The sequence below is a fragment of the Lactuca virosa genome, chromosome 7 (assembly GCF_052849685.1).
Source record: "Lactuca virosa cultivar CGN04683 chromosome 7, Lactuca_virosa_CGN04683_v6, whole genome shotgun sequence".
Taxonomy (NCBI): Eukaryota; Viridiplantae; Streptophyta; class Magnoliopsida; order Asterales; family Asteraceae; genus Lactuca; species Lactuca virosa.
In genome coordinates this window covers 265,531,834-265,552,448 of record NC_136432.1, presented here as the reverse complement: position 1 = coordinate 265,552,448, position 20,615 = coordinate 265,531,834, and the positions used below count along the sequence as shown (strand labels likewise).

Below are 20,615 nucleotides of genomic sequence, written 5' to 3'. Positions count from 1 at the left end.
ATCATTAAATGTTAAAAGAAGGAAAAATATTATCGCTACAAATGTAATTCATGACATTAAGAAACACATACCGTACGTATAACAATACCATGACAATCAGTACGAAAATAATCATTTTCCTTCTGCAACTCAAGTGTGTCTACACGTGGCAATATATTATCATTCTGAGGAACTACAGTACTAAATTCTTCATATACATCTTCATATGTATCTCTGTAATTTTTGGGAGGTGTATTGAACACAATAGACATTTTTTGATCGAGCAGGTCTGTGACATAAAATACTTATTGTGCTTGTGAGGCCAATATGAAGGGATCACCTTTATGGCCTAATCTTTTTAGGTCAACTAGTGTGTACCCCAATTTATCCCTTTTTACCCCATTTCTATTGTCAACCCAGTCACACATGAAAATTGGAATTCGTTTAAAATGATAATCTAGTACCCATATCTCTTGTAAAACACCATAATAAGTGTTTTTGGCATATGTTACAACTTCTTTACTGATGTGTGTGTCAGTTGCAACGACACTAACCCCACTGTTTTGGTAAACTTTACCTTCACGAGCTTTTGTACGAAAAGTATATCCATTGATAGCATATACATCGTATTTAATGATGTTCTTATTGGGTCCATGTGAAATCCATCTCATTGTCTCTGTTATACTTTCTCTACAGCCCCCTAACTCTCTCTCTACCTGAATTGTAATTAGATAATGAATTTAAGATATAAAGAAATACATAACAAAGAACACGACATATATGAAATGAATATACCTCCTTTCGTAACCAATGACCAAATGTATTACTATGCTCTTGTTCTAGTTGTGCCTTTCGTTTAGTAGGGTGTTGATGTTGCAAAAAATCTATGTGTCGTCTGTGAATACGTTAATTTTAATATTATAACAAAAAAAACATACATGTAAAAAAAACTTACTTGATATACGGTAGTACTTCAGATGTATTTTGCAATACAAAGAAATGTGCTTTGTTGAATAGTTTTGTGGAAACTTCTACTGATTTAGCAGCTGATAGAGGAGTACCGTCCGTAATAGAACTACTATCTACACCTATCTGAATTCCACATGTGTTATGATTGTCAGGTGGAATACCAACAGTATCCATCTTTTTGAGGAATTCACTAAAAAACTCAATCGTCTCTTCTGCAACATTCTTTTCTGCAATGCATCCTTCTGGTCTATTTTTGTTTCGCACGTGCCCCTTAATAACCTTCATAAACCTTTCGAACCGGTACATCCATCTAAAGAATATTGGACCGCATAATTTTACTTCCCTAGTTAGATGAACGGTTAAATGAATCATCACATCAAAAAATGATGGTGGAAAGTGTTTCTCAAGAAGGCATAAGGTTACACATAACTCCTCTTGCAACTTATCGAGCTCATCCAATTTGATTTCTTTGCTACATATTGATTTGAAAAAGAAACAAAACCTTGTAATAGCAACTCTGGTGGGTGGATGCATTATAGGTCGAATTGCTATGAGCAAAAATTGTTGCATGAGCATGTGATAGTCATGTGATTTTAGTCCGATCAACTTCCTATCCTTCAGACTCACCAAACTAGAAAAATTAGAACAATACCCTTGAGGAACCCTTAAGTTGTATAAAGTCTCATAGAATTTGTCTTTTTCCTCTTTTGTCAATGTACAACCTGCTGCGGGAAGTGTTGTGTTGTTCCCTTCTATCTTAGGATGCAGCTATGGTTTTAAACCATAATGAACCAAATCCAATCGAGCTTTATAACCATCTTTCGTCTTCCCGGGAACGTTCAACACAGTTCCGGTTAAACTCTCGCCCATGTTCTTTTCGACATGCATAGAATCTATACAATGTGGAATCAAATTGTCGCGCCAATACCTTAGCTGTCTATACCATATATTGAATTTCTTCCAGTATGTATTATTTTGCTGGCCCACATCTGAAGTACCCACTTGGCGTGATTTTCTCTTTTTTTATTTATCTTCCCACCTCTTCCAGTTGTAGATTGTTGGATTTCTGCCTCCTTGCCCTTAAACACCTTTCCCCATATATTCATTATAAATTTGACCCTGTTATATACGTCCTCCCCATTCATAGGTTCTGAAGAGGGTGAGAACTCTTGTTGTCCATTGAATGCATTTTTTTTGTCTTCTGAACGGGTGATCATACGGTAGAAATCGTCTATGACCAGCATAACTCTGCTTATTCGATTCAGGGAGTCTAATGCAGTGTGTTTCTTTGCCACACACAACACAACCTTTAAATCCGTTGTATGGACAACCACTTAATGTACCTAGAGCAGGATAATCATTAATAGTCCATAACACTACTGCACATAGTTTAAACTGCTCTTGTGCATATGCATCGTATGTTTCAACTCCAATATCAAATAATAATTGCAGATCATCAATAAAAGGTGCTAGGAACACATCAATATCGTTTCCTGGTGTTCCCAAAATCAATAACGAAAGCATGATGAACTTTCTCTTCATACACAACCATGGTGGAAGGGTGTAAATGACAGTTAAAATAGGCCACACACTATGACTCCTATTTCCTCTATTCACATCGATCCCGTCAGCCGAAATGCCTAGCCGCAAATTTCTTGGCTCGCTAGCAAAGTCTGGTTATTTGTCATCAATGGCAGCCCATGTTGGTGAATCAGTTGGGTGACTTAAAACACCAATATCCACCTTTCTGTCTGTTGTGTGCCATGTTAAATCTTTTACAGTAGTCTTAGACTGAAAAAGTCGTTTCAAGCGCGGAATAATTGGAAAGTACGACAAAACTTTTGCAGGAATATTCTTGTAAATTTTATTTTTTTTGTTCATCGACCTTCCATCTTGATTTACCACAAGTAGGACATGCTGCCATGTCTGTGTATTCGTTTCTGTAAAGTATACAGTTGTTGGCACATGCATGTATCTTAGTATACCCAGAACCCATTGCCTTGAATGCTTTTTTGGCCTCGTATGTACTACTGTACATTTCGTTACCTTCTGGTAACATATTTTTGATCAAAACCAATAATTCTGTAAAGCACTTATCTGATACTCCATACTTACTCTTTAAGTTGAGTAGTTGTATTACTGCAGATAATTTTGTGAAATTAGGACACCCTTTATATAGGGGCTTCTCGGCATCTTTAATCAGTTCTCTAAACTTCTCAGGGTTCCCAATAAAATTTTATTCTACAGCTTCCACCATCTCTACTGTTTCTACAGCATCTGCTGGCATTTTTGTGTTCATGTTCGTGGAATCAACAACGTATGACGTGTCTATGTCAAAATTATGTTCATATATATAATTTCTGGGTGGTTCCTCTGTTTCTCCATGCTTATTCCAATTCGTGTATGTTTGATCAATTCCATTCCTGAATAGGTGATCATCTACCACATCTACCGAATGAGATATGTGGTTTACACATTTCACACATGGACATGGAATTCTTATCTTTTTTTTGGTATCTACAGGATCCATATTTTTAGAAATCTTGTAATTGTGTACTACATATTTCAAAAATTCTGCAACACCCTTTACATACGTTTCTGATGTTCTGTAGGCTCCCATCCAAGACTTATCCATATTCAGTTTATAACAGCATCAACAAGCAATATATGTTTCCTGTTCATTGAAGCATTTTAACAAACAGTTGGTGTGCATAAACGAAAAAGATCACATTACAATTAAATCCAATAACTGGAAACTAAATACTTGTTAATTGAAGAATATATAATGATACATGACCAAATGAAATAGCAAAGATTAATATTCTGAAGGTAATTGTTTTTTATGTCCCTGTATAAATTAATGTAGTATGTGTACCTGTATGAATTTCATGTTGAAGTATCAATTCCTGGTTGAAGTATAAACGTAGTTGCAATGCGTTTGTAGTAAGCAGAGAATGATTCGATGGGAATGCATATTTTCTAAAAATTCATATCTACGCAATAGGTGTGGATGATCAAGGATATATCGAGAAAAAACAAAAAAAAGAGAAAAAAATTGTTCCTAATGGGGTTCGAACCCATGGCATTCCAAAATATACCTTTAACTACATTTACACTTACCAACTGGGGTGACTGGCTGTTTGTAAGTTATTAGTTTACGAAAAAACATAACAATAAACTAAAAGAGAAACATTTGACGAAAATACCCCTGCTTCCTCTAGAACTGCTCTAAGACAAACACATTTACCATCAATCATACTTTCCTCATTTGATACAATATATGTAATTGTGGTTGCACATTGTTTTTAATTAGCCTTCACAATTGGAAATAAAAACAAATGACACAAATACCCCTGATTCTTCTCACACTCTTATTGTTTAATTAATTGTAGTTATACACATCATATATGTATCCAAGATTAACTTATTTTTTTTCTATCAATACTATGATGATGCATACCCTTAGATGATGTTTCATTTTTCTTTTCATTATATATACTGAATGACCATTATACCCTTATATATCAAACACAGTTTCAATGGGAAATTATAACAATTTCTTTGTTTTATGATAATAACAAATAATTGACGGATATACCCCTGCTTTAGCATAATCTCCATATGTTGATAACAAATATGGGACAAACTAACTAATCTATCCAATAAGTTACCTCTAAAGTGGAAATAAGTTGAAAAGTACATTGCTTTTTTTACAAAACAATGCAGCAAAACAGGGACAATATTGACTCAGTTATAAGTATGAAACATAATATAAATAACAATATAAAATTATAATTATAATTACTTCCCATTTTGCCCCTAAGACAGTTATAATCAAAACAACATCATATTGCTTACAAAAAAGAGTTTCATATGTACTCTGTATTAAACACAAAATGGAGTACAACATAGGTCGCCTACACTACGTTTTTCCATGCTATCACATTCTCCTTCGCCATGTCCATTGCATCTTCCATTTTTTCTCTTGGAATGGTCATGTTTAGCATATGCCTGATGTATGCTGTTTCATCATCAATTGTTGCCATTGTGTGTTCTGTTACAAACATATGAATAAGTTTCTCAACTCTTTTGGATGGTGAGTTCATCAAAAAGTGGGGGAAATTGATTGGGACGAATACAGGCCTATGTTCAACATACAAATGTTCAATCTCTCGGAATTGGTGTGCCCTAACGATCATCTTGAAAGTTCCCAAACAATCATCATTCAGAATTGGAATCATTGACAACCCACAGTTTTCTTCGGTTGGCATATGATACCAGTTACCCATAGTTTTATACCCCAAGATTTTAGAAAAACGACCAAGCATCTCCATGTTGAGCAAATCGATGTTGACACATGAAATAAAGTTAACTTTTGGCGTTTGATACGACTTACCTGGATAGTCTCTAAAAAACCCGCCATGTACAACTCTAATGGTGAATATCTTATCGTTTGCTTTCCCGTACTCTACTAATGGTGTGTTTTTCGGTGGTTCACTGCTTACACTCCAGAGTTGGAACCTCGGATTTGCCCATGGATCAGCATTCATCTTTGTTTCCATTGATCGTCAGAGTTGTTTTCACAGAGGAGGAGCAAATAATCGAAGTTATCGTATGTTGGTAATGAAGATGTAAGAATGAAGATTTTGATATAAGGGGAGGCTTTAAATGGATCATCATCAGGAGCTGAAGGGACATCGACGCAGGCCATCACTTCCGATTAATAGCAGGCTACATGGGAGGTGCAATTTGAACGACGGCTGTGATAATGATTATCGATATTGTGTTATACATTAATATATTATTTACATTAATATATATATAACATTAATTAAGTGTAACATCCATACTTGCTTTGTTTTTATTATTACCATACAAAATATAAATTTATATATAAATTAATTATAAATATATAAAATCATTTTTTTAATTAATATGGGTATGGGTTGCAGGTGGTCGGGTGTTGGTACGGGTTGACCATCATTAGGTCATGTAGGGGTGTTGGTAATGGTTTGGGACCAAAATGGGTTTATAATATGGGTATAGGTTGCAGGTGGTCGGGTGTTGGTAATGGTTGACCATCCTTAGGTCATGTAGGGGGGTTGGTAATGGTTGACCATCCTTAGGTCATGTAGGGGTGTTGGTAATGGTTTGGGACCAAAATGGGTTTATAATATAGGTATGGGTTGCAGGTGGTCGAGTGTTGGTACGGGTTGACCATCCTTAGGTCATGTAAGGGGTGTTGGTAATGGTTTGATACCAAAATGGGTTTATAATATGGGTATGGGTTGTAGGTGGTCGGGTGTTGGTACGGGTTGACCATCCTTAGGTCATGTAGGGGTGTTGGTAATGGTTTGGGACCAAAATGGGTTTATAATATGGGTATGGGTTGCAGGTGCTCGGGTGTTTGTACGGGTTGACCATCCTTAGGTCATGTAGGGGTGTTGGTAATGGTTTGGTACCAAAATGGGTTTATAATATGGGTATGGGTTGCAGGTGGTCGGTTGTTTGGTACGGGTTGACCATCCTTAGGTCATGTAGGGGTGTTGGTAATGGTTTAGTACCAAAATGGGTTTATAATATGGGTATGGGTTGCAGGTGGTCGGGTGTTGGTACGGGTTGACCATCCTTAGGTCATGTAGGGGTGTTGGTAATGGTTTGGGACCAAAATGGCTTTATAATATGGGTATGGGTTGCAGCTGGTCGGATGTTTGTACGGGTTGACCATCCTTAGGTCATGTAGGGGTGTTGGTAATGGTTTGGTGCCAAAATGGGTTTATAATATGGGTATGGGTTGCAGGTGGTCGGGTGTTGGTAATGGTTGGCCATCCTTAGGTCATGTAGGGGTGTTGGTAATGGTTTGGGACGAAAATGGGTTTATAATATGGGTATGGGTTGTAGGTGGTCGGGTGTTGGTAATGGTTGACCATTATTAGGTCATGTAGGGGTGTTGGTAATGGTTGACAATCCTTAGGTCATGTAGGGATCTTGGTAATGGTTTGGGACCAAAATGGGTTTATAATATGGGTATGGGTTGCAGGTGGTCGGGTGTTGGTACGGGTTGACCATCATTAGGTCATGTAGGGGTGTTGGTAATGGTTTGGGACCAAAATGGGTTTATAATATGGGTATGGGTTGCAGGTGGTCGGGTGTTGGCACGGGTTGACCATCCTTAGGTCATGTAGGGGTGTTGGTAATGGTTTGATACCAAAATGGGTTTATAATATGGGTATGGGTTGCAGGTGGTCGGGGGTTGGTACGGGTTGACCATCCTTAGGTCATGTAGGGGTGTTGGTAATGGTTTGGTACGAAAATGGATTTATAATATGGGTATGGGTTGCAGGTGGTCGGGTGTTTGTACGGGTTGACCACCATTAGGTCATGTACGGGTGTTGGTAATGTTTTGGGACCAAAATGGGTTTCTAATATGGGTACGGGTTTAGGACCGAAATGGGTTTATAGTAGGTGTATGGATTTGTTTTTCTTACTTAATATAAAATAAAATAAAAAATCTTAACAAAGTGTTCACACGGAAAAATTAGTAAGCTAAGTAGACCTTATTCTTATTTTCGTTTTATTATACTATTATCCCATTGTATATACATAATTAAATGTTAAATATTTTTCATTTCCAATAGTGATATAGTTGTATCCTAACGTAAAATTGTTAATTTACAAGGACCAAAGTTGTAACATTTGTATTTATATCTAATAACTCGTAATAATGTTTCAAAAGCCAGAACATGTTTCCAAACCACGATTTATGCTTCTCATCGTGTGAGTTCACTATCAGATCAAAATTTGAAAAAAATTTGAATTCGTCAATCAAAATTAAGCAAATATAATGGGAGGCAAACATTTTTTTCATTTTGTTTTGGGCTCCAAATCAACGCGGGAAGTATTCATTTATCTCACCGCCAAAACTACGAAGATCAATCCACCAGATGAAGGAAAATCCGGTAAATTTGGTAACCACCCTCAAATTAGGACGTACTAACAATGTATTATTTAAAAGACTTTGATTTTTTCAACCATTGTATGCTTTTTCTCTAGGTTATATCGATCCCAGTTGGATTATATTTCAGTTCATCATTCGACAACATTCATCACGCATTTCTACTGTAAGTATATTCTCTGTATATGGTGTCAATGTTATTGATTTTATTGATTAGGGGATTATACATAAAACAGAAATTTTTTGATTCTTCATATTACTGTGCTTGTTGCACACCAAATGTTCGATGAAATGTGTATGTGAAATTTTGTATGTAATATAAGTTTGTGACAACCGTCAAATTCAAGTCAAAGTCAAAGTCAACAAGTCAAAGTCAACAAGTCAAACCGGTCAAACTTAATTAGTATTTGTATGCTAAAAGTTATTCTATGTATAAAAATGTGCATTTGTATGTCAAGAATTCAAGTGTCTCGAAGAATCTATGTGTTTAGCAATGTAAAAACCCTAAAAAGGGAGTTAAACGCATCAAAACATGACTAAGTACCCTTTCGGGGACTTAAAACAATCATAAACGAAGCATAACGGGGTTCACGAACCTTGCATCACGAAATTATACGATAATAATGGCTAAGGTTAAATCTCTCCCAAATCTCTCCAAGTATGTGAAATCTCTCCCAAATCTCTACCAAAATCTCTCTCAAACGTTTTATAGTCATCCGGGTCATCCCGACCCGTAACTTGGCCAAAAACCGCTCAAAACGGGAAGTTACATTGAAAAACAGTTAAATAGGACCGAAACCCTCTTAGGAACCGAACCTCTTAGGAACCGAACCTCTTAGGGCTGAACCCTTCTATTAGAACCGAAACCTCTTAGAACCGAGCTTGTCAGAAGCGAGCAACCATCTCGGACCGAACTGCATCCGAACCGAGCCCTGATACAACTGAAATAGACCGAGGGCTCGGTCTATTTCGCTTCCTTCACAATTTCGGATCGAGCCTCCACCTTCGGTTCCTTCCCTACCACCTTCGGTCCCTTCTTCCCCCTTCGGCTCCTCCTCCCCTTCTCTCGGTTCTCACACTCCTAAGAGCCGAACCTCGCAGGTTCGGTCCTTAATGCCAGCTTTCGACTACTTTCGCTTCCTAAACCCGTTTTTGACAGGATTTTTTCACCAAATTCATATTTTTACTATTTTTAACCCCCTAAAACTCATATTTTATTTATTTCTCAAGGATTTATTAATTATAAATCAATATTTTACATTAAAAGAAATATCTAAAGATGTTTACCCCACAAGTGGGTCAAGTGTGCCCACTTGCCTCCATGTGTCATCCTATCATTAGCCACCCTTATCCACATCACACAAACCAAGGCAAACATCACTTCAAACTTACAAGTTGCTCGAGCAACCTTCAATATATATAGAAATCCCTGGAGGATTTCTTGGCTTACTTGATGATTTCAAACACTTACACTTCTCAAAACACCAAAAGAGCCTCATTTTCTCTCTACTTCCCACCACTTTGTGAAAGTGTTCTTGAGCTACTACTGCACTTTTTGGTAAGTATTCCATCTAAAATCAAGTGTTATTCCATAAGTTCATAACACTCTTGGATCATCGACTCATATCTTAACACCAAAAATCGTTCTTAGGATCATCCAAGCTTTCACGTGTTCATCAAGTGTTCTTGACTTGATACTCCTTGTCTTCAACCTTCCATTCTTCAAGAAATCACTCAAGGTGAGTTCATACCCTTACATTTTCCCGTTTTCTTTAGTTTTCAGGGGGGGGGGGGGGAATACAAGTTAAAACACCAAAACATATTTGAAACTTAACTTGACAGCTTACAACAGAAAAGTTGTGACCTGTTCACGAACTGTTTTATCCAACTTAAACTTAATATTTTTCAAAACTGTTTAATATTCATGTAGTTCAGGTTTATACATTTAAAATTATTACTTGCACATCTCCATATGATTTTTCTACAATTTATGGTGATTTTTACAAAACTGCCTATCACTGCAGCATCAAAGTCGGACCAGGTTGTGAAGATGAACATCTTCACCCTGGTTTGAGGCCACCAAAAATTATAGGAAATTTTTTGGATACAGTAGACTCTTTTTTCAAATACTCAGACTTTACGGATTTAGTTTTTGACTTACGATGATTTTTATATAAATATTCTAAAACAGTGACAGTTAAGGGTAAAACTGTCAAATACATGTTTAAGAGTTATTCACACCTTGTAACATGCTGAGCAAGGTGTGTACGATTTACACTTAGTATTTTAAATGTCATTTTATGGAAATACAAAGACATGCATAACAAGGTTTCATTCAAACACACAACACTTTTGATAAACTATAATAGGTATAGTTTGAGCACTTCGTTTGACAAAGAAAACAGTAACTCAATCGACTTACAAAACAAGTATTTCATTACACACTACGTGAACTTGTTAATGAAAAAATTTGTGAGACATTTTCCTTCGGGGTACTCTTAAGTGCCACAGTAAAGTCCTGTAGTTATAATCAGAATCTCCTGGAGGGAGAGCGTGAAAGTTGTGTATAGATCTATATTGGGTCTGACAAACCCGCACCTAAGGTGCTTGCAACAGCTAGACCGCTAGGTCTGGCGTGACAAGTGTCATAACCTTCGACGCCTGAAGAACGTCGAGTACGAGGTCTTCTAGTTTAGTATGGTTATAACATCTCACATGGGAAATTAACAAAACACACAGTTCACGGGGATTTAAGGAGTTTTATTTAAATATAAAACCACACACACACAAGTATGACGATTTACTTACATACACTAAGTCTTGGTTCAGTTAAGACTATAACAACCCTTAAGAAAATATTGGATTTTCTGGAAACAAACTTGTAGCAAACAAAAAGGAACATCATTCATTTTTTTCATTTATAAATTGCTTATGAACTCACCAGCTTTATGCTGATACTCTTTCAAAACAACTTGTATTCTCAGGTAATCAATAAAACAGGTAATCACAAGATTTCTGAAGTCAAGATGCTAAGGCGTAGATTCTTTTGCTATATTTTGACATCATATGTAATTTATTTGGAAACATGTACTTTTGAAACGATGTAACCTTTTAAATTATATTTATGATGGTTGTGTTTACTTTCTTCACTATGGTTATGATACTGAGCATGACGTCCTCCGCCCCCGAACGTTTCCGCCGTTCTGGTTTGGGGGTGTGACAAAGTTAGTCATACTTTTTTATTAAACATATAAATAATCAAACTTAATTAATATGTTTCATGTCAACAGAAGAATCATGGAGGTGAACAAGGAACAACATGAGGATATGCCTGACTATGATATGGAATATGAGCAAGATGATGGAACCCAATTTTATGAATCGGACACAGAAGATGGTGAAAATAATGACATTGACTACAATATCCATTCAGATTCGGAAGAAGAAATGCAGAGCAAAGTTCCTACAAGGTCCCCTAGGAAGAGGGGCCTGACTCGGTTGCCAAAGCTGAAGACTGAGTATGTCAATTCTGGTGGTAGAAAAAAACGTGTCAAGTTTTATGAATTCGGTAAGTTTACAGGGAAGAATAATGCAGTGTTTGTTAGTTATTTGGGAGATCTTGTCCGCGAGAAGGTGGAATTAAGTGCACTTTGCTGGAAGAAAGTAAAACCGGAAGTGAAGGACAAACTTTGGGAAGAGATTACAATAAATATTTTTTTCACTTTTTTTAACTGCATCTCATATTTTATTTACAAATCATGCATTAAATACTAACAAATTCATTATTGTTTCATTTTAGCGCTATTTTGAAGTTGATGAAACTGGAAAACAATTTGTGATGAATAGGCTTGGTATCCTTCTACGAACGTTTAGAAGGAAATTGTATGCAACTTACATCAAGCCACATCTAGGGAATTCCAAAAAGCTTGGAGAAATCCCTGTTCGATATCGTGCAATAATTACTGAAAAAGATGACTGGAACAAATTCGTGACATATACGCAATCTGAAGAGTTTAATGTTACAACTTTTTCCCAAAACTTCTTCATTTATTATTCATAAAATTACCAAAAAAGTGCTTGACAAATCTTTTTTTTTTGACAGGTTGTGTCACAAAAGACAGTCAAAGCGCGAAAGATGTCAAAGTACGCTCATCGGATGGGACGAGGGGGGTATACTACTCTTAGGCGGAAGTTGGTAAGCTTTGTTTTAGCTATATGATCCATTATATTACCTTCATAGTATTCTACTTAACAGAATTTTACTTTATCTTGTTTACAATTTAATTTTTTTGATCAGGATTGAAGAGAAAGTGATTTCAAAGGAAGAAATGCCCCCAAGGTCAATTATGTGGTGTAAAGGACATGAAAGTAAAGGAGTATTTAAGGATGAAGATGTTAAATTCATGGCGGATAAACTAGTAAATTCAATAAACTTGTTTATTACTATTACTATAAAGATTTTAATCAGTTTTATTAGGACAATAATTATTAATATTTTGTGTGCTAGATGGAACAAGAAAAGCAGATAAAAGAAGGACAAGTTAATGTTGAACTAGGCACGGATGCCATGACCTTAGTTTTTGGCAAGGAAAAGGGAGGATTTTTAAAGGGTGTCGGCACAGGAGTCACTTACAACAGATATTTCAATGTTCCTCGCAGCAAAGGATCATCTAAGGAAGAAATTAAAGATCTTAAAGTTGCACTGCATAATGGAAAACTTGAGCTTGAGAAAAAAGATGCTGAACTCAAGGCTTTGTCTACAAAGGTTGATGAACAAGATCAAACACTAAAGCTAGTTTTGGCTCATCTTAATGCAAAAGGAGCTGACTTTCAAAATCTGTCTCATACTGTTGTAAGTAATCTTATTAACAACATGTATTTTCAATGTTACTTCTAAATTGCATTTTTTTAGACATTTTCCATGTTTCTTTATATTTGCTAGGGTATTTCAAGTGACAATATTGTTGAAAGTAGTGAAACAACTCCTGTTAGTCTCAAAACCAGGCAACCATCAGAACCTGTAACGCCAGTATGTTATCATTTTATAAGATAATCATTGATATACTTTTTTGGTACTAATTTCTGTTTTTTCACTTGGGACTTTAACTTATTTAGGTTATTGCAAAACCTACCAAGAAACAAGTTCAAACCAACTCTACAACTGCAACTCCCGATACACAATTGATTTCCATGAAATCTGCAACAGTAGTATATACTTACTTTACAGTTTTCAACACTTTTAATCTAACTTTTATATTAAAATATAATTTTACATATATGTCTTAAACCTTTATATTAGGCATATACAAAACCCACCAGAAAAGTTGTTGACTCTAAGACTGCCACTATCAATTCTGACATACCAACAGTTTCACCAAATAAACCCCTTCACCAGGTAAGTGTTTTTTACATGTTGAATATACATTTATGTCTTTTTTGCAGATTCTAATATTACTTATCATTGTAGCCAATCAAGTGTACTCTATCACATCCATATAAAAGGAACATCGTTGCTCGTGGTACCATTCACTTATCATCAGAAAGACAATTCATTTATGGAGTTCCTCTACAAGATGATTGCTATAAAGTTTCCATTGATGAAGTGGTAATAAAACAAGCATTTCTACCCCATAAAACTGAAGAATTCACATTAGTTGAGGATGCATATAAAAGTTTTGTTCCATGGCCAAAATACCTTGTGCAACCCGAGTCAAAGGTTTGTTTAATTATGTTCACTACTTTGTGCATTACACTTTATTTTCTTCATAAAGTAGTATACTAAGGTTTTGATGAACTCAATTTTTTTTGTTTCAATGTTGTTGTTATAGGGTACCAGAAATTATTTCACATCAAGAACATCAACATCAAAACTCAAAGAAAAGGAAACCAACTTACATCTCATCTGATGCCCTTCTTAAGAAGACAAGGAGCAATACAAATAAGAAGAATGCCTAGTTATGTTTAGGTTTTGGTTTATGATGTGTTTGATTTTTTTACCATTATTTAAATTCTTGAAATTAGAACAATTTTCTTTTTTTTTTGGTATTTTAATTAGGAATTTAATGTATGGATTTGGATTTCAATTATTACTAATATCAAATTATGAAATTTTCTTTTGTTTCATATTGTTGGGTTTGGTTACTTTAATTTAAATTATTTTGATGTGTCTAAAATTGTAGAAAAATTAACAATAAATATTAAATTAAAGTGGCTTTAATATAAATTTGGCCATGTTTTATTGGTTTTCAATGTCTCTAAAATTATATAATGGTTACTTTACATCATTTTTTAAAGTGTGGCTAAATGGTTAACAATAGATACCATAATTGATTGTTGTTGTGACTAAATACTAGCAAATCGTCACTTATAAAATTAATTATATGTGTCCATTTACCTAACATGGTCATGTTCACCGTAATTATATGTATCTAAAATATACCCAATAGTCTTATTACGATACCGAATAGTCCTTAATTTTAACAAAATGTGTGACTTTATAATACTTATGATTGTATTTCACTTAATTGTGTGTCTCTGTACGATAGGCTATAGTCACAAAAATTGATTGTTTTTTGTGACTAATTATTAGCAATTCGCCACTTATGGAATTAATTATATGTGGTCATTTAGCAAACATGGTCATGCTCACCGTAATTACATGTTTACAAAAGATACACAATAGTCTTAACAAAATTTAAACTGTGTGACAATATAAAAGAAAACAACTACACTAAAACATCATGAATGTCGCAAGTTGGTGATATACAATCACCACAGTTACTAAATAAATGTGTCTATTGACGGTTTAACGCTACAATATTGGATATTTAAGGAAAAAAAATTTCCGTACAAATTTGCCACACTTTTATCATACGACCACATGTTTTCATCTCATACGGACAATACATTTTAAAGTGACCATAAGACCCATACGATGGCGTCACCTTCCGTCACACTTCCAGTGAAAATATAAAATGTCACTATATGCATATGGTCACACTTTTTTGGTGTGACTGTTAGTCATTTTTCTTATAGTGATTCGTCAATCTGTTCATCGAACTCGACGAGTTCATGTCTCGAACTCGACGAGTTCATGTCTCGAACTCGACGAGTTGGCCCTACGGAACGAGTACACTGCCCCGACTTGACGAGTTGACCTGTCAAATCCCCGATTTTTCGATTTTCATATCTTGGGTTGATTAGGATAATTACCTTGATTCATTTTTATTGCTTAAAATTGAATTTTCTGAAAAGGTAAATGTATATCCTTATAAAATTAAATGATTTGGTCAAATTTTAAGATAAAGACAAAATTGATTTATTAATATAATTATTTAAAATTTGATCTAGTATTTTTGAATAGTTTTAAAAATACACCCTATGGATGTTATTAATAATTTAATTAAGTGTTTAATTAAAATATGATTAATAAATCCATAAAAAGCTTAAATTTAATCAAATTAAAAGTTTAATTTATTAAATGATTAAACCCTTAGTATTTAAAAGTTTAAAATACACCCTTATACTATTATAGAATTAAAATTTTAATATATATGTCACACCCCAAACCGGAACGACGGAAGCATTCGGGGGCGGAGGACGTCATGTACAGTATCACAACAATTGCATAATAGTAATCAAAGCAAACACAACCATTACATTGATTGAATATAGTATTTACATATGTTCAATACATAGTTTGTATGACATCAAAAATGTATAACAAAAGTATAAAAGCTCCGTCTTCTCAAAACCTGCGGGTGTACCTGTCTACCAGTTCGCAGAGAATATAAGTGGTTTTGAAAGTGTATCAACATTTAAGTTGGTGAGTTCATAAGTATGTTTTTGTAATGGAAACTTGTCCTTGATCTTTGAAAAATGTTCGTATGTGTTCCTCAAGAAAATCCAATATTTTCTTTAGAAGTGAAAAGTAGTCTTAGGCCTTAAGACCAAAATGTATGTTTGTTACTGTATTCTGTAATAGTATAACAGAGTAGTTTTTGTTATGAAACCCTTGTATGGAAACTTTTGTATGTATGCCTGGATACTACCAGCTGTATGTATAATAGTGTATTGTATGAAAAACTTGTCTAGGAATCCTTGGATACCACCAGTTGCAATGTATAGTAGTGTACTGTAGTTTCATTAATTAAAATAAAACCGTTTGTTTGTAATCCCTGCAATCCTCCAGTTGTAATGTAGTGTAGTTTTATTATTCAAAATAAAACTGTTTGAATAAATAAAATCCTGTAAACAAATGTTTTAGTTTATACTGTTGTGAGTTTCGTATAACCATGCTTGACGTGACTAGTGACCTCTACGACGTTCTTTAGGCGTCGGAAACGTTATGACATTTGTCACCGCAGGCCCGCCGGCCTAACTGTAGCTAACAATTTAGGTGCGGGATTGTCAATTTCGTATAGATCTATACACAAATTCACGCTCTCCCTCCAGGAGACTCTGGTTATATTGTAAAGGATTTAGCCCTGTACCCTGACGGGTAAAATGAAGTAGTGTCTCACAACCCTGTATTAACTAGTTTACGTGTAGTGTTGTAGTGTTCCCTTGTACTTGAATATGTATGTATAACCTAGTAGTAAACTACTTGTACTATAAAATACATATACTTAAATAACTATTTAGTAATGTTTCCTTGTATTCGGAGAAATAGTGTCGTTTTCCATAAACTATATCTACCATAGTTTACATGTTAGTTTCTGAATAATGTTCTTGAACTAGTAAAATAGTATAATCTATCCCAAACTATACCTATTATAGTTTGTATGAATATTCTTGTTTCGTGTATTGAACTCAGTAAAAGTAATGTAGTGTTCTCTACTATACTAATTATAGTTTAATTGTAATGTTCTGTACTGTACTGAAAACCATTGCAATTTAGTTGTATGAAGGAAAAACACCCTTATGCTCGACGTGGTACAAAAGGGTTAAAATATATAAATATTTTTCTAAAATGTAGTGAATACTCTGTTTGTATTACTTGCAAAGGTTTTGAAGTTGTTTGAAATCATTTGTATAAAAACACAGAAATCCTTGTGTTTACTTGTATTCCCCCCTAAAAACATTGAAAACGGTAAAATGTAGGGGTATGAACTCACCTCTAGTACGTGTTTGAATCGGGATTGTGGGACTGTAGAGATGATCCTCGAGCTAACGTACATGGAATTAACGGTATCCTAATAATATTTAAACACATACCGTATTTAAATTAGCGAAACAGTTAATTAAAGTGTTAGACAACACTTGATTTATGTTATGAATGATTACCGAAGATTGTATAAGTGTTGAAGAGAGTTTTCGGTTCGAAAGGGGTTCTCGGCCGAAAACGGGTTTTCGGCCGAACACAGGTTTTTGGTCCTGAGTATTTTCGGTCACTTGAAGATTTGAAGGATGTTCTTGGTGTTCTTGGTGAAAATATGAAGATTTGAAGGTTTTCTCTTGAAGGTTTGAATGTTCTTGGATGATCCGTGGGAGCAAAATGCGAGTGTTTTCGAGTGTATAAGGTGAAAAATAACTAAGTTTTCGAAGGAAAAACTTATATACGGTTGGGTTTTCGGCTGGAAAGGGGTTCTCGAGCGAAAATGGTTTGCTGTCCGAGAGTTCTCGGCCGAAAAAGGAATATTCGGTCCGAGGGTTCTTGGTTTAAAAAATGGAAAAATGTTGATTTTCGAGTGTGATTTATTCCGAAAACTTACATAAAAATTATTTACATAATTTACATTGTTTTCTAACCCTTATGAATTTACGAAATAAATAAAACTCGAAATTTTATTCATCAGATTTGACTTGAAAAATAACGGGTTGTTATATTATCCCCCCGTTAGAGAGAATTTCATCCCGAAATTTTTCTATAGAGTGTAGACTATGGACTAGGGAAAAGATGTGGATATTTTTGTCTCATTTGATGCTCTCGCTCCCAAGTAAATTCAGGTCCCCACTTGGCATTCCAGCGAACCTTCACTATTGGTATGTGACTTTGTTTGGTTCGTTTGACTTCCCTATCCATGATTTCTACTGGTTCTTCCACAAAGTTAAGACTCTCGTTTATCTAGATTTCATCGAGTGGAATCATAAGAGTCTCGTCGGATAAACACTTCTTTAGGTTTGACACGTGGAAGGCAGGGTGTACGTTGTTAAGCTCTGTGGTAGACGGAGTTTGTAAGCTACTGGACCGATTCTAGCAAGAATCTCGAATGGCCATATGTACCTTGGATTTAGCTTTCCACGCTTTATAAAGTGTATCATGCTTTTCCAGGGTGAGACCTTCAACAAAACGCGGTCACCAACCTGGAATTCCAAAGGTTTTTGTCTCTTGTCTGCGTAGCTCTTTTGAATATCTCTAGAGGCTTTTAGTCGTTCTCGGATATGTACGATCTTTTCTGTGGTTTATCGAATGATTTTCGGGCCAGTGAGAGTGCTGTCAGGGAGTTGCCCTTTAGCTAGTTGTGTGTCACCCACTTCATCCCACCACAGAGGGGATCTGCACTTGCGGCCATAGAGGGCTTCGAATAAGGCAGCCTTGATGCTAGAGTGGTAGCTGTTGTTGTATGAAAACTCAACTAGTGGCAAATGGGTATCCCATGCTTTACTAAAGTCAATCACACAAGCTCTCAGCATGTCTTCTAGTGTTTGGATGGTTCTCTCACTCTGCCCGTCAGTTTGAGGATGGTAAGTTGTGCTCATGTCCAGCTTAGTTCCAAGAGCCTTCTGAAGTGACTGCCAAAATCGCGAGGTGAATCTACTATCTCTATCCGAAATAATAGATATGGGCACACCGTGCAGTCGTACTATCTCTCGGATGTAAGTTCTAGTCAGTTTCTCCATCTTGTCTGTCTCTTTGATTGGCAGGAAGTAGGGGGACTTGGTTAATCTGTCGACGATTACCCATATAGTATCATGACCACCCGTAGTCTTGGGTAACTTGGTTATGAAATCCATTGTAATCCGTTACCACTTCCACTCAGGTATCTCTGGTTGTTGAAGTAAACATGAGGGCTTTTGATATTCTACCTTAACTTTGGCACAAGTTATGCACTTGTCCACGTAGGTAGCAATCTCTGCTTTCATGTTTGGCCACTGATAGAGTTTCTTAAGATCCAGGTACATCTTATATGAACCTGGATGAACAATATCGAGTCTTATGGGCTTCGTTCATGACAACGTCTCTATAGCCACCAAACTTCGGTGTCCAGATCCGATTTATGAAGTAACGAACTCCGTCACCCTTGATTTATAAGTTCTGCTCCATTCCTCTTAGGGCTTCATCTTCCACATTATCTGGCTTTAAGGCTTCTAGCTGAGCCTCCTTGATTTGTGTGGGCAGATGTGAATGGATTGTCATGGTTAGTGCCTTCACCCTACAACATGAGTACTCATTTCGACTAAGGGCATCAACTACTACATTGGCTTTACTGGGATGATAGCGAATTTCGCATTCGTAATCATTTAATATTTCTACCCATCGTCGCTGACTCATGTTAAGCTCCTTCTGATCAAAGATATGTTGAAGGCTTTTGTGGTCGGTGAAGATAGTGCACTTGGTACCATAAAGGTAATGTCTCTAGATTTTTAGTGCAAAGACCACTGCTCCCAACTCAAGATCGTGAGTAGTGTAGTTGAATTCGTGTGCCTTAAGTTGTCTCGAGGCATAAGCAATAACTTTTCCTCGATGCATAAGTACACAGCCTAGCCCCTGATTGGATGCATCGCAGTAGACTACGAAGTCTTCTGTCCCTTCTGAAAGAGACAAGATAGGTGCGCTGCACGGGGCTTGCTTCAGAGTCTGGAACGCAGTGTCTTGTTTTTCTCCCCAACTAAAAGTTACACCCTTCCGAGTCAGGGTAGTAAGGGACTTAGCGATTCTGGAGAAATTTTGTATAAATTTGCGATAGTAGCCTGCAAGACCCAAGAATTGACGGATTTTTGTGGGTGTTCTCGGTGCTGACCAGTTCTCGATTGCCTTTATTTTTGTGATAGTATGCCTTCTTCGCTGACCACGTGACCAAGGAAAGTTACCTTCCTAATCCAAAACTCGCACTTCAAGAATTTGTCGTATAGCTTCTCCATCTGTAAAGTTTCTAGAACTTGTCTCAAGTGCTGACTATGTTCTTCCTCGCATCGTGAATAGATGAGTATATCATCTATGAATACTATCACACATTTTTCTAGAAAGGGTCGGCACACCCGATTCATTAGATCCATGAATACCGCGGGTGCATTGGTTAGACCAAAGGGCATTACTACAAACTCGTAGTGACCATAACCAGTTCGGAATGTTGTTTTGGGAACATCATTCTCATGGAATCGTAACTGGTGATACCCTGATCTCAGTTTTATCTTTGAGAAGTAGTTGGCTCCTTGGAGTTGATCGAAGAGGTCATCTATATGCGGAATAGGGTATCGGTTTTTAATAGTGAGCTTGTTTAGTTCGCGATAGTCTATGCACATTCGGAAAGATCCATCCTTCTTCTTAGCGAACAACAAGTTAAAGACCTCGAGAGCATCCCCGAAGTCTGCAACTTTCCTGATATCTTTCCCGAAGATCTTGCAGGAGTTCCTCCTGAATGCCAAGTCGAGTTCCAAATCGACTTGATTCCTGGAGCTACCCCCGTAGCAAAATCTCTGTATCGCCTAGCACCAGCAGAGATGCAGGAATTAATAGTGAGCTTGTTCAGTTCGCGATAGTCTATGACGT

At 36.1% G+C, this 20,615-nt stretch overlaps 1 protein-coding gene across 1 annotated transcript; it reads right to left on the bottom strand.

The window, feature by feature from the left end:
- Positions 1–284: 284 nt before the first annotated feature.
- LOC145127750 (uncharacterized) lies at positions 285–3,007 on the bottom strand. The gene is made up of 5 exons (XM_079062884.1): positions 2,851–3,007; positions 2,168–2,441; positions 935–1,420; positions 775–874; positions 285–695 (listed from the first exon to the last, which is right to left on the bottom strand). Exons 1-5 carry the CDS (start codon positions 3,005–3,007, stop codon positions 285–287), a joined length of 1,428 nt encoding a protein of 475 aa, XP_078919010.1.
- Positions 3,008–20,615: the final 17,608 nt, after the last annotated feature.